The sequence below is a fragment of the Aspergillus saccharolyticus genome (genome assembly GCF_003184585.1).
Source record: "Aspergillus saccharolyticus JOP 1030-1 unplaced genomic scaffold BP01scaffold_19, whole genome shotgun sequence".
NCBI classification, from domain to species: domain Eukaryota; kingdom Fungi; phylum Ascomycota; class Eurotiomycetes; order Eurotiales; family Aspergillaceae; genus Aspergillus; species Aspergillus saccharolyticus.
The window spans coordinates 355,210-369,081 of NW_020290629.1; the positions used below are offsets into that span (position 1 = coordinate 355,210).

Here is a 13,872-nt window from a genome sequence, read left to right on the forward strand (position 1 = left end):
ACCGCGGCGCTTAACCAAATCGGGTTCTCCGCCTAACCTCCCAGCGCGCAAAGCTCGCTGCTTGAAACACCGCGGAGTAACAGCGCTGTGAATGCGACAGTTCCAGGCCTCGTCGCTCTGAATCGCCCATCATGCCCCCTTTCAAAGATGAGCACATCTTGGTAAGCTCTGGCCGCCTTCAGCCGTCTTCTTATTACTGCCACTCAAATCAGATCCGTTCACTCAGACTAATACCCATTCGTCCAGATCCTTGCGCCAGGCTCGCAGGTCACCCTGGCGCAACTCGGTCTCCCCGAGTCTTTCACTCCTGCTCGTTTTCGCTTTCCCACGCGAATGTTTCCTGCTGAGAAGAAGGGCGAATTTGAACCTTACAAGATCCGCGAGCGCCGACAGGAAGTTCCAGTCAGCAATGGCACCGAGGCGCCCAAAGAAGACGTGGAGATGAAAGATGCCGATTCCGCAACCCAGCAAGAAACTGTGAAGACTGAAACGACGGCTAAGCAGCCTGAAGCCTCTGCGAATACCGAACAGAAAAATGAGAACTCACAACCCGTTGACGGCGAGCCGACCGATTCCGCTGCGGTCAAGCCTTCGACCATCGAAGTTTACTATGAAGAGGATGTGACATCGGATGAAGGGGCGATATACCCCGTACAGAACGGTCGCATTGTTGACTGGCCATGCTTCTTCGCCCTCCTGACTCATGTTCACAATACCCTCAGTCCTCCTTTCCACACCCCGATCATGCTCATCGCTGAGCCAGTCTGGTCCGCGCGGGACCGCGAGACAATCACTCAGTTCGTGTTTGAGAAGTTCAAGACGCCCGCTTTCTGTATGATGGACTCTGCGCTTGCCGTCTGCTACGGTTATGGTACATCAACTGCCACAGTGGTCGATGTCGGAAAGGATAAGGTCGACGTCACCGCTGTCACGGATTTTGCTGTTAGCGAGCATGGTCGGGGCCTTGCGTTGGAAGGCTGCGGTGGAGATTATATGACAGACCGTCTGGTTGAGCTATTAGGCTCCAAGGGCTTCTCCAGGGAGATGTGCGAGCAGCTGAAACGAAGCAACATCACAGAGCTTCTGCCTCCTGGTACGCCACTACCCGGGGCCGCTGCAACTTCACGACAGGGCGTCAATCCAGCCGCGACGGCATCTACCGGCGCACAGAACGGCAGCACAAATGATACGGTTCCTCGTGGGCCGGGGGAGGGCACACAGACGGACGCCGGAGGCAATGGTGAAGAGGAGGACGAAGGCGTTTTGGACGTCGCGGCTATCGTGAGCGGCAACACCAGTGAATTTCTTGCCAACCGGGAGAAGGAAAAAGCGGAGAAGGCTTCGACTAAGAAGGGAAGCACGGATCAGAACGCGAAGCCCGTCCGCCTTCCGAACTCGAAGAAAGAGAAAGCCACGTTCCAGTTCGAAGAATATGTGCGAATAGAAGCTGAAAAGGAGGCGTCCAATGGCCCCGGTCGGTACATCCGCCAAACGCGGGAGATTGAGGTCGGTGTCGAGCGGTTCCTGGCGGCAACGCCCAAGCAGAACTCCGGCGAGCGTCTCACCAGCGGCCTCCTAGAAGACATCGCAACCCAAATCCACCATACGATTCTTGCCGTGCCAGATGCGACTAAGCGGAGTGAACTCTGGGATTCGTTGATCGTTGTCGGCAATGGCAGCAAGATCAAGGGTTAGTATTTCATTTCTTGTCGACGTGGTGCCAATACTGATCGTGGTATATAGGATTCACGGCATCTCTACTCGGCGCCATTACTCAAAAATACATCCTCTCCCCATCTGCTACCATGTTCACCTCCGAAATCCCTTCTAATTTCTCCACCCCTCTTCCCACGGGTGGAACCAACACTCCCGCCCCCTCCGGGCAGCCTGGGCCGATGAACCACCCTGCAGGTCATGGTGTCAATCCTCTCCTCGTTGCTGCCACACACTCCAACAACCCTGCCTCTTCCAGCATGCCCCCGGGCACCCCGTTGATGGATCCCGCATCAATCTCGCATCACCATCGGTCCACGGGCCACTCCCAAACTCCCACCTCCGTCAAGACATTACGGCCTCCGGAGTACTTCTCCGAGTGGAAGGAGCAGGCCAACACTAACGCACCTGGAGCGGCTGGCCCTGGCGGTCCTGGCATGGCCAGCGGTGGCCATGGCATGGAGGAAGCGGTCTTCCTGGGGGCTCAGGTCGCATCCAAGGTCGTTTTCGTCCTCGATCAGGGCCTCAGCAAGGGCTTCATGACCCGGGTGGAATATAACGAGAACGGCCCTTCGGCGATCCATGACTACGTTATGTGAAGTGGCCTTCATGAATCGTTTGTTTTATGTTTATTTGTCACGGGACGGGAGAGCGCACTTGTTTCTAACAGACTTATGGATATGGCATTCTATTTCTTACGCATCTGAAATCCGCCGATAATCTCTGTGCCATTCAGGGTTGATTGTACTCTATATTCGCAGCTGGCGTCTTTTAGTAGAGCCAAAAAAACATCTATATTAAGCAAAAAGCAAGTCCGACTTATATAACATTGATCGGCTCCACTAATCACCAGAAAGGGATACCTTGACGACTGATTTACTCATCAGTATACGCGTGGGAGACCTCATTGCAGAGCCGCGCGTCAGCGTGAAGAAACAAACCTACTTACCGCGCAATTGGCATTATGCAAAAGACGAATAAAGTAGTGTTTACAACACCACCCAGCCTACTTCTCACACACATACAAACAACATTAGTTGTACAGGCCACCTGAATTCCCTTGAACTACTCCTTCGGCCCCGAATACACATCCAACGCGACATTCAAATTCTGACCCTCAAACGGCAAGGCGTCACTCCTCGACATCGTCCACGTCGGCTGGTGGCCCGGACACCCATTTCCCGCACCGCGTCCACCATCAGCCCGATGATCATCTCCCGGTTCTGTGGCAGGTTCACGTAGTAGGTGCGCAGCCTGACGACCAAGTCCCATCCCAAAGTCACCTGGGCGCGGAGATCGGGGCGGGCCCGCTCCATGGCGTACAAGATCACCTCGTTGATCTTGACGAAGGCTTGGGCGACTTCTTCTTCTAGGGTTGATTCTTCTAGGGTTGGAGGGGATGGTGGTGAAGGTGGGGGCACATCCCGGCTTGTCGCATTGAGGTAGTTTGGGGAGGGATTGTGGTAGTCAATGTCATGGTAAGAGAATTCCAGGCGAGGATTTGGTGAGAGGATAAGAACTGACTCCGTCCGGCAATTTCCATTCTGTCGCCGGCGATACAGGCTTCAGAGAAACCATAAGTTATTCATCTTGGAACTTAGTGCTGGCCGCGACCGGGGCGGGAGTAGCTGGGGATCTTGCGAGGCTTGGTGAGTGCATTCTTCGACAGCAATGAGACTCCCGTGATGGACAGTGTATTTGGGATATGGACGAGAGAGAGGGATGGGGGATGGTGATTATGCCAGTAGGGTCAATTGGAGGGAGGGGGAAGCTGGTCTAGCGGGCTTTTATGGTAGGTAAGCTGAGATGCTAATTAATTAGCTGACAGCATGGGCTGAAATGGGTTGAGTCGCCGGGCCACTGGATGATGCTTGATCAAATCAGACTTCAATTGTCATAATTGGCCGTTTCGAAAATACAGTGAGGCAATAGAACATCATCGAACCCCCATAGAATAGCACTACCTAGGAATTTACTATACATAGGGTAGCATATGAGAGCGACTACTCGCATTGCTTGTACTCTGTTGGTTGTCCGGGCGTCTCCCGAGTCATGCTCATTAACTAACCAATAGGGCATAGTTAGTTGGTTACTCCACTTTGGGCTCGATAAGGATAAGGATTTGGTCACGTGCTATAATTATCTAATCTCGCCGCGCCGCCACCCCGTTCCTGGTGAGGCAAGCAGGCCGGCGGGCTTAATCGTGAAGCAGGACTCTTTCATCTCTCGCATTCGCATCTACTCATTTCACTCGAGATTTACCACCGTCAACATGCCACGCGCAGAAGCCGGAAGTACAAAAGCGATCAGCAACAAGATCAAACAGGCAAGCCTCTCCTCGGACTTCGTTGACATCTGATGTTAATTCCGAATAGAAAGGTCTGGGCAGACTGCGATGGTACTGCCAAGCATGTGAGAGACAGGTATCTCCATCCGGGACTTCGACCTCATGGTCTCTACTGACTTCTATCTCTTAGATGCGAGATGAGAACGGCTTCAAGTGCCACGTCCAGTCCGAAAGCCACGTCCGCCAGGTCCTGCTCATCGGCGAAGATCCCAAGAAATATATTGAAGACTACAGCAAGCAATTTATTTCCAATTTTCTCAGCCTCTTGAAGACGACGCATGGCGAGAAGGAAGTCAATGCGAATCAGTTCTACCAGCAGGTTATCGCGGACAAGACGGTGAGTGCTCTCGGATAACTGGTGTGAAGGGAAGCGGGCGCGCGGGGTGCTAATAATATCTTGGGAAAGCATATTCATATGAACGCTACGAAATGGAAGAGTTTGTCGCAGTTTGTCGCCCATCTCGGTCGCGAAGGTCTTTGCCGGGTCCAGGAATCTGAGAAAGGCTTATTCGTCGCATACATCGACCGGAGTCCAGAGACGATGCGCCGACGCGAGGCGCTCATGAAGAAGGAGCGGCAGGACAGAGGCGACGAGGAAAGAGAGCAACAGCAGATACAGGAGCAAATTGAGCGTGCTCGCCAGGCTGCGGCGAAGAAAGAGGAGATCGACCCTGAGGCTAGGAATCTGCAGCGGAGGGAGGGTGAGAAGGTGAAATTGAATCTCGGGTTCGGTGCGAAGCCTAATGGTGATGCGAAGGAGGAGTCAGCGGCAACAGCCACGGCGAACGAGGATCAGGCGACTAGTGCGTCGGCTTCTCCAGAAACCTCCGCCGCTGCTTCCCCTGCGCCCGCGACTGCTATGGCTGCCCCAGCGGCGGCGCCAAAAGTGTCGCTCTCTTTCGGAGGTGGTGGCAACAAACCGAAGAATGTGTTTTCGACGGCGGTGAGGAAGAACCCTCTCGCTGGGAAGAAGGGTCCCGTGAAGGAAGCTCCAAGGAAGATGACAGAGCAGGAGCGGATCATGAAGCAGGAGATTGAAGCAATGGAACGCAAGCGTATGCGCGGGGCCAATGGTTTTCCGGATGCAAAGCGCCCAAAGATCTCCTGAGCAGCAGGACTTGTTGCTTTCATGGGGCCGTGTGGATTTGAAGTGGCTTACCCCCATCCTCCGCTATCCCTGCCTAGACATCAGCATAGGACGACCCTCTTCGTCGTCACTCTTCTCCTCCAGCTTGTCGGAGTCTTTACTCGCGGGGATATTTGTATCTGAGTGTTGAATCGGGCATACACGTTCAATCAACCAGCGACACAGTATCTCCGGGCAGCGCATCCACGCATTGCGCCACTAGCGCGCTACCAGAGTGCACGCTTTGGATGCGTGTTGCCGGTCAGCTTTGTTCATCCTTTTACCTCAATAGTGACTTGGCTGAGAAGAGGAAGATTAGAAATTCCGTCGACTAATAGTACAGTGGTCTTGCCAGTTCAGTAGTCACTCTGTGCTTGCGAGTAGCGTCCGTTCGGACACCTGGTCTTCTGTTCTTTGTGCTGGGTTGTGTTGGCCAGGTCGGGTTACTATTCACAGCCGGAGAGTTGCTTGCCGTAGGTCGGTGTAGGCAACATAAGTAGGATGTTTCACTGTATCCGGAATGGTAACTATATATCACACCCCGCCAAACACCAATCTCAAACTCACATACCACAACTAGTAGTGAATATATGTGGCCAACGTTGATTGAAAGCTCGAGGGAGAAGGAGAACCCCCGCATTACAGTGACTCCAAGAACTGAACCACATAACTTATCGAAATTCATGCGCTGCAAACTCCCAAACCACCAGAAAGACTGGTGAAAGAGCAGTGGCATGTAACTCAGAGCAGAAAAGAACATAAGAATTCAATGTACCATAGAGACTATAACAAGCCCGGGTGGTCTAGTGGTATGATTCTCGCTTAGGGATTCCAAACCCAAGCATATCTGCGAGAGGTCCCGCGTTCGATCCGCGGCTCGGGCCTTGAAACTTTGTTTCATCTTGTTTTTTTCCCCCCCTTTCCTCCTCCCACGTATCGATAGGCATGAATGATAGTTATGCCGCTACTTCTACATACACCAAGGACAATCAAGCTTCCTGGGCGCTCCCCTCGAGAACCCCCGTTCTCGTCGACGGGACGTCGTCCTGCCAAGCTACCGAGCCCAATTATGAACTCACCTTATCTTATACCGGCTCTCGCCTGACCTCACTCCCTGCATTACGTTGAGTACTTCTATTATCACTCTCTCGGTATCATTATGTATGTTTGTATGTACATCGCACCTGCATCCGGCCGCAAAACGCACGAACACACGCGGATATAGAGACGCGATCAAGAAAAGACCCAACTGCTGAAAGGGTATTAAACAAGAAAGAGACCAAAGCATCATGTACGTCTTTTACCCCGAATATTTTCGTTGTTAGCCAGGCAAACCATCAGACAGGCCTGCCAGCTTCAGATTGAGATGACCCTGGTGACTAGGTCCGAGCCAACGTGGCCCTTTCGCGTGCGCTCAACAAACGCTTACTCGTTGTGCTCGTCTCGCTAGTAGCGTTACCGCTCAATATCACCCACTCCGCCACGGTTGCACCCTTTGTTGCGTTCGCGCTTTCCTGGTTGCCTGCTATCAACAGAGTTGCGAACCGAGCAGTGCGAACGGGCTCGGCCAGAGTGATAGTCGTGGTGTTTCCACTGGGGACTGACACAGTGTTGGCTTTGGCAATAGAGGCACCATCGTAGGGACTTGACTGGGCAACATCAGAGAGCTGAGTGATAAGGCGATAAGCCGAGGTCGAGTTTCCAGAAGCGGTGAAAAGCAGTGCAGGCCGTGTGATGGGTGCATCATGGAAAATGATACTTAGATTCTTCGGAGGTGATTGATACCAGTCAAAGTAGAAGCCATTCACACTATCGGCAGACTTCGTACTCTCCGTCGACAAGGTCACGGTGAGTGAGGACAGATTTCCAGAAGATGGTTGCCATCGAGTCGAGGTGGCACCGTCAACCGCGGAGATAGGGAATTGACCAGGCTCATAAGCATCAGGCGAGTAGACCGGGTGACATTGGATCTGGTTACCCGGAGTAGTGTTAATGGAGCCAATTTGGCGATTGGGAATTGTCAGGGATCCGAGAAGAGGAAGAGTGTAGTTGGCCGTGATGTCTTCGGTCGATTGGCCAACCTGAACCATGATATTGGTGCCGTTAAAGCGAGCATCAGCTGAAGCCAGAGGTGCAACGGACGAGGAGCGTTGTAGAGTGGTATGGGTGTAATTAGACCAAGCAGAGATGGGCCAGCCACGCCAGTAAAAAGTCCGATAAGTGATGTGCGGAATCTGCGGTGGAGGGTTGGGATCCACGTGCAGGATATCGTCTGGTAAGAGGCGTAGTCTCAAATATCCATAAAGCACGACCTGATTGGCACCACCGTGTCCAGTCAAGAAGGGAAATGCTGGATGGGTGCCACCGTTGATACTGGCATCATCGATCATCTGCTCGGAAAGTTGATACCACGGACCGCGTGTGTACGGCGCATAAGAGTATTGTTGATAGGTGTAGGCGGAGCATCCAGACGGAGAAACATCGCTGGCAGCGATAGAAAAGATAGCATAGGTCATGGCTGGGCCATCGGCGGATTGTTTGTTCGCATACTGCGCCAATCAGCATATTCCCTGATTAGGTTCATCTTTCAAAAGACTTACGTAGTCGAGGTCCGTCAGCGAATTCTCGGTCGTATAGTTGCCAGACTCGTAGGCTAATGGAAAAGTATTGAGTACGATATCCGCCTGCTTTACCACTGCCGAGCCATTCATGGAGGTGTACTCCAGGGTGACGCCATTCTCGCGCAGAATCAGGACATTCTCCGCAATTTCATCCCAAGTTTCGTTGGCCTCCAGCCCAAATTGCTTGCGGAACTGGTTGGCATTCTTAAGGGTCTCAGCAATCAGGGGCATAGTATAGCCGCCGGCATCGATTGAGTTGGCATACTCGTCCTATGGCAGTCAGCTGATGATCTTACGCTACACCTCGTGAACCTACTGGATCGGTCATATTGGTCAGTGTGAACGATGACCCATTTCGCTGAACAAGGTCTCCGTAAAGCGTAGCAAACGAATCATAGATGGGGAAGAGATAATCACGGAACCATGCGGTATCACCGCTCGTCACCCATTGGTTGATCATTGCCATGCCGATGTCGCCATTCAGATGGTATTGGTAATCCCAACACGGTCCGGTAGCAGTGCAGTTTCCAAATCGACCGCTAGTCCACGGGTAGATGGCAGCGGATGAACTGAAAGAGGTCTGGTTCTGCGAGCCTGCAAACGCAGTCTTGACGTTGGCCTCAGCCTGATAGTGTAACGCAATGCGATAGTTGGTGTAGCGTTGTGCTGACTGGGGATGCGACGTCACCAGGCCGGGTTGCATCCACAAATCCGCGTCCCAGAAGATCTGCCCAGCGTAGGAGTCCGAGGTTAGACCACCGACAGCGCAACTGTCTATGTTGACAGGCATTCCACCCGTGGTTGCAAGGGTATTGGGACCTGCGGTGTTCTGCAGCAGATAATACGTGTTGGTAACAGCGATGATGGCCAAATCAATGATATGGCGATCCGCGGGAAGCTTGCCAGTGACAGGGTCATTGTACCGGTCGACAGAGCCCTCGTGTAAGATCTCAGCCCATTCTGTGACATGCGATTGTAGCGAAAGGGAATAACCTAGAGCCAGTCCAGTTTGAGCAGCTAGCCTGGCAGTTTCGCGGGTCGCAAGGAAATAGTCGGTGCTAGCTGCGCCAACGAACTTGGTGACACGAACCGGCTCATTGGCAGTGAAACGAACATTGACTGCCTGAGCAATGGACGAGTCATTCGTGTGCACGTAGGGCTTATTAGTGACGAGCTTTCGAGAAGACAAGTCCACGTTGTCCGAAGCATCCAGAGCGGCGTAAATGTATGCAGTCACATTGCTTACGCCCCATGGCCGCACGGCAGAGAAAATAGCCCCTTCATCCTCCCCCGACTCAACGAAGTCAGTGCGGACAGCCGAATAGCCATCTAAGACATTGACAACCGTTGCATTGCCATCGGTTGAAGGTACAATTTCCATGTCTACCATGGCTTGATTGACGTTGAGTTTATGCGCAAATAGCCGGTAAGTGATAGCATAAGAGCCCTTGTTGCCGGTGGGCGTCCAGGTATATGACCAAGACAATACACCAGCCTTGTAATCAAATGTTGACTTGAAATTAGTGATAGTGCGATTATCGACACCTGCATCAAGGTAGGTATCGTCGCCCAAGTCGAGGATCAAGCCACTCCAGTGCGGAACGCCGCTGATAACACTATCGCTGCCATATTGAGACAACCAGGGAAAGTTGGATTTATTGGTTAAAGGCTGACGGTCCCAGAAGCCGGAAACGGTGGCAAAAGACTGGCGACGGGAATAGAGTGGCCATCCGCTGATCACGTCCCCATTTTCCTCCGAGTCCATCTCAAAGAAAGGGCCAACATTGGCCACATTGATGCCGATGTAACCATTGGCTATGGAGCCCCGAGATTGGAAGTGACCCTGGTCGACGGTAGTAGTCGTAAGACTCCAATTGTCGTCGTCCCAGGTGACACCCGCAAACCGAGTTGGGTAAACACCTGAAGTATTGCTGCTTGGTGGCTGGGCAAAATCACGGACCCCATTACGGTGAAGGGCTGAGGCGACACGAGCCTGTCGACTGGGGGCTCCCACGACAGCAGTAGGGAGGGCCAATCCCAGAAACAACAAGTTCACCAGAGACTGCCTCTATTAGATTTCGTTCTAGAAGTGGTGGAGTTGGCCCTTGGAAATACCTTGAGCTGCATCTTGATGCGCCCGTGGGCCTTCTCACGAAAAGAGCAGAGAACCGGGACGGGGACCTTATCCGATAGAATTGGACGAGCAGATGAGAAGGGGAAGCACTCGGATTGACGCGCAGAAGGAGAAACTTATAGGCAAAGTCTAAGCAGAGAGGCTCCTGCCATCGGAGATTTGGCTGCGATGAACGATCCACCCTCGTGTCCAAGTGTGGGAATGCCAAGGTCGATCGGCTGCACGAAGGTGAAACTAGGGGAATTGAAGCGAATTAGGGGAGGGCAACCGAGGTTAGGTTGTCTGGACATTGTAGAAGAACCGGAGGAGGGAGGTTGAGGGGATTTAAAGCGTAGGAAGACAGAGAGAGCGAACCGGATGGGCCGATGGGCATGGGGGGAAGGAGACGTGGGAGAAGAAGGGGTGGGGGGGGGTGGGGAGAACGTCTTGGAAACAGGAAGAGGAGGGAGTGAATAGTCAGTTCCCCCACGATTTCACTTGGAACCTGAAATTGATGGCGTCAGTGACAGGCACCACAAGTCCTATCACGGGGATTCCAGCCAGTCATCTGAGAGTGTGGGGAACCACAACAGCCACCGGCTCTGTCCGGGGACTGCCAGGGAATTGACTGTCTCTGTCTAAATCCCACTCATAATTGGATGGATCCAGGCCCAGAGGCCCATTTTTGCCCAGAAACTCCAAGGTCAAAGAACGAACTTACTTGCCTACTTTCTGTAAGCAAAGGAGCTGGGAAATCCCCCACAATGACACACTATACTGAGCTGTTCCTTGGTTCATTTGAGGAGATGGCGATCCATTGGAAGAACTGAAGAATGAGTATTCCGTATGAAGTACAACTCAGGATTTTGCGGGGTTAGAACCCGCCGCCACAGCCGCCACGGCCGCCATGTGCTGTGCTGTCACTGGTGGCTGGTGAACGTGGCTGCTGCTGGCTGCTGCTGCTGTTGCCTTGTTGGGCATGGCTGCCTGGACACCCGTTAACTACTACTACTACTGCTGCAAAAACAGCGACATCTTCTATCTAGTTCATATCTTCCATCCTCGCTATGGCAATTTTTAGCATTTGGGCCCTGCATCTCCACACCGACACCGAGGATCACCTGTTCGAAGTCGACGGGGAACACCCGGGTTTCACTAAAGTCACTACCCACAATGACCCCTGGAATATCCCCATTTATACCCAGTCAATCAGAGTCTCGGACTTTGGCAACGTGAAAATCCCCACTATCCAGGCCGTCGTGGACGCCACTCCGGTCGACCACGAGACCCTCGAATGGGATTGCCGATACTACGTACTTGAAGTGCTTGAGGGGTGTGAGCGCGAAATGGTCATCGATGATGACGATTCCTATTATGTCGAAGCAATCGATATCCTGGGCAGTAAGCGGGGCTCAATACTCCGATCCTCGGCATGCATGTAATACAAAGAACGGAGGAACAGACAAAGGAAACACACCCAAGAACAGCATCGTTTACACATCACATCATGTTTGATCACTGGGCTGTCTACGACCCTGACTTCTCATACTCGCCATACTCGCATGAAAGCCACCGCCCTTCTCCATGCCTCGCCTCTCAGCGCCTGCGCTGTGTCTTTCGTCCGCTGCATTGCCGACTGATTCTCTACTGCCCGTCGCAACAGAAAGTGTAGACATTCCTCCGTGGAACCCCAAGCCAAGCACTTGAACACCCCGGGCTTCGTTTCCGCATGACCTCCGGCAGCGACCATTCCCAAACTAACCTCGTCCGCCATCCCCTGCAGCTGACCTACCTCGACAGGAATCGTCTTCCGACCATCCTTCCTTCGTTGTTGGTAGAGAGTGCACGCTTTGGCTACACTCTCCCCGTTATGTGAAGCCACGAACAGTCGCACCGTTGGAAGATCCTCTGGCCCTTGAGATTCAAGCTCAGATCCTGTGCCCCGTAATGTGGAGGATGAAGGGTAGTTTCCCTCTATCATTGCCCTCACGACTCCGTTATAATTTGTATCTGTCTCTTCTTTCGTCTTCCAGATTTTGTCCCGTTGGTCATGTGCGATATACGCCCCTCGGACTAACTTTACACCTACGCCCCAACCCTCTTTCCGTGCTAGACGTAGATGTCCGGCCAGGATATCGGCCGAGCGCTTGAGATAAGCCTGATAGGTGTTCAGAACAACGATAGGCGTGTCCTCTTTGGTTATCTCACCCGGACGATTGAACATCCGCATCAGATCCACCGCCCAAGAATCAATTGCTGCCTGGAACACCTGCTGTTCCGCGTCAATCCACAGCCGGGATTTCTGTGCTGCTACAGCCGCGCATATCTCATATATAGCGGCTTTGATCTGTGGTGGAGGAAGAGGATCACTCCGCGTGAGCGAGTGCACAGCAAGCGGACCGGCGCCGGTGAATCTTATCCAGAGTCAGACATCAAATGCTTCCGCGGCGGACGTTAAAGTCCGGCAGTACGGCGAGGGAGAAAAAAGCATACTTGATAGCCAGATAGTCCCCTTCGCCTAACATCTTCAGGGTACGAAGATTTCCTTCTTTCCATTCCTCGACGGCTTCTTCCCACTGCGCCTGCTGTTGCTGTTCCTGCAGCACAGCAGCTCTCGTTTCCTGGTGGGAACACTGGTTCACATGTGCGATCGACTCCCTTGCGTACCCCAGAATAACTCCCTTGTAACCTAGCCGCTTCATTTCATGGACAGTCTGACGGACTTCGACCTCATTCGTCCCGGCGCAAAAGTGATCGTAGATGGTGCGACGGAGAAGATAGTCCATTGCGGGATTAGAGGAAGGACGCAGCAGTTTGGAGGGTGAATCGACAAGAAGCTTCATAAGCAAGAGACAAGGCGTCAAAAGAGGCGAAGCCATCGCGCTGGTGAGAAACAGAGAACGAAGGAAGGTTCGGGTAGGAAGGCTGGCGAGGGGTGCTTTCTGAGCATTTCCCGCGCACGAGAGATGCGCGGCGGAAGCCGTGGCGGGGAAGGGAATTTCATGATTGTGCGCTACATCGGACGTACCACTCGACGTCGTCGCTGTAGTCGCTGCCATTGTCGTCGAGGATTTCGCGATCCGCGAGGTGGTGGAAGTAGAAATATGGAAACGGTTAGTATAGACACATAAAGGATTCGGGCTCGGGCGCGGCCGCGGAACATGAAGGCACAAGGGTCGAGGATTCATCTTTGAATACAAGTCAGCGAATACTCCTGAAACCAACTGAGAACAACCCCAGCCGGAAAGCAGGGCCTTCCTCTCCCAGCCTATATATATCTCTTCATTCTGCGGCAGGTAAGGTGGGATTGATGACCCCTTCCATGCTGCCAGCACAGTCACCTTTCGGCTCGAGATTCCCTCCGGTGAAGCCCCCGATTGGCTTCCGGCGAGGCGGGATCGTCAGCAGTTGCATGATTCACCCCGTACGGAGTAGATGACCGGTTCATCTGCCCGCTAAGATACTAGGTTTCGGGTTCCGCTGCCGCTGGCTGGGCCACTCGAACAACTGGCCAGTGAAGGTATTGACCGCTATCTACTGTGGAAGCTCCAGGGTTATCAGTATGTAAGTTAATCTATTCTCGGGGCCCCGGTTGTAATTGCGGGCCGGGGGGGGGGGGGGGTGGGGGGGAACCGGGAGGGGCTTATCATCAGACGGCATCTTATCACTCTGCGAGTGGGGTCCTTTCATCCCTCCATGCCTCTGAAAGTTGAAAGTCGAGTGAAGAAGCAAGTGGGCAGATGTCTCAGAAGAAAATGTCAGTGTCTCTCACCTTACCGTCATTGACGAGGTCTTCCCCAGGCTCTTTCTCACCCTCTTCAAGTAATTTCTACTTCTTGACCTCCATGACATGGAATGTCAGATAAAAGCACGAAAACGGAGAGAAGGGGAAAAAAAAGTAGAGCAGTTCCCCAAGGGCCCCATGAATTGAGGAAATGTATAGAGAAGGACA

At 52.9% G+C, this 13,872-nt stretch overlaps 6 protein-coding genes and 1 non-coding gene across 7 annotated transcripts; 4 read left to right on the forward strand and 3 right to left on the reverse strand.

Annotated features, from left to right (window-relative positions):
- Positions 1-80: 80 nt before the first annotated feature.
- Positions 81-2,511, forward strand: BP01DRAFT_321023 (putative chromatin remodeling complex subunit (Arp9)). The gene is made up of 3 exons (XM_025572720.1): positions 81-161; positions 247-1,690; positions 1,744-2,511. The coding sequence occupies exons 1-3, from the start codon at positions 132-134 to the stop codon at positions 2,310-2,312; spliced, it is 2,043 nt and encodes a 680-aa protein (XP_025430592.1). The 5' UTR covers positions 81-131; the 3' UTR covers positions 2,313-2,511.
- Positions 2,472-3,451, reverse strand: BP01DRAFT_357606 (uncharacterized protein). Its single transcript, XM_025575235.1, has one exon. It carries the CDS (start codon positions 3,027-3,029, stop codon positions 2,817-2,819), a length of 213 nt encoding a protein of 70 aa, XP_025430593.1. The 5' UTR covers positions 3,030-3,451; the 3' UTR covers positions 2,472-2,816.
- Positions 3,452-3,907: 456 nt separating this feature from the next.
- BP01DRAFT_70025 (putative C2H2 finger domain protein (Kin17)) lies at positions 3,908-5,343 on the forward strand. The gene is made up of 4 exons (XM_025580036.1): positions 3,908-4,039; positions 4,089-4,136; positions 4,191-4,397; positions 4,467-5,343. The coding sequence occupies exons 1-4, from the start codon at positions 3,986-3,988 to the stop codon at positions 5,166-5,168; spliced, it is 1,011 nt and encodes a 336-aa protein (XP_025430594.1). The 5' UTR covers positions 3,908-3,985; the 3' UTR covers positions 5,169-5,343.
- Positions 5,344-5,978: 635 nt separating this feature from the next.
- BP01DRAFT_t186 lies at positions 5,979-6,070 on the forward strand. The gene has a single exon. It is a non-coding gene; the product is annotated as a tRNA-Pro (tRNA).
- A 255-nt stretch (positions 6,071-6,325) lies between these two features.
- Positions 6,326-10,338, reverse strand: treA (alpha,alpha-trehalase treA). Its single transcript, XM_025575236.1, has 4 exons — positions 9,923-10,338; positions 8,124-9,869; positions 7,787-8,077; positions 6,326-7,735 (listed from the first exon to the last, which is right to left on the reverse strand). Exons 1-4 carry the CDS (start codon positions 9,932-9,934, stop codon positions 6,566-6,568), a joined length of 3,219 nt encoding a protein of 1,072 aa, XP_025430595.1. The 5' UTR covers positions 9,935-10,338; the 3' UTR covers positions 6,326-6,565.
- Positions 10,339-10,966: 628 nt separating this feature from the next.
- Positions 10,967-11,412, forward strand: BP01DRAFT_70073 (uncharacterized protein). The gene has a single exon (XM_025580037.1). The coding sequence runs from the start codon at positions 10,988-10,990 to the stop codon at positions 11,360-11,362; it is 375 nt and encodes a 124-aa protein (XP_025430596.1). The 5' UTR covers positions 10,967-10,987; the 3' UTR covers positions 11,363-11,412.
- On the reverse strand, positions 10,974-12,979 carry BP01DRAFT_424087 (putative proline oxidase Put1; the record flags this gene model as incomplete). The annotated part of the gene is made up of 2 exons (XM_025579668.1): positions 10,974-12,334; positions 12,414-12,979. The coding sequence occupies 2 exons, from the start codon at positions 12,977-12,979 to the stop codon at positions 11,464-11,466; spliced, it is 1,437 nt and encodes a 478-aa protein (XP_025430597.1). The 3' UTR covers positions 10,974-11,463.
- Positions 12,980-13,872: the final 893 nt, after the last annotated feature.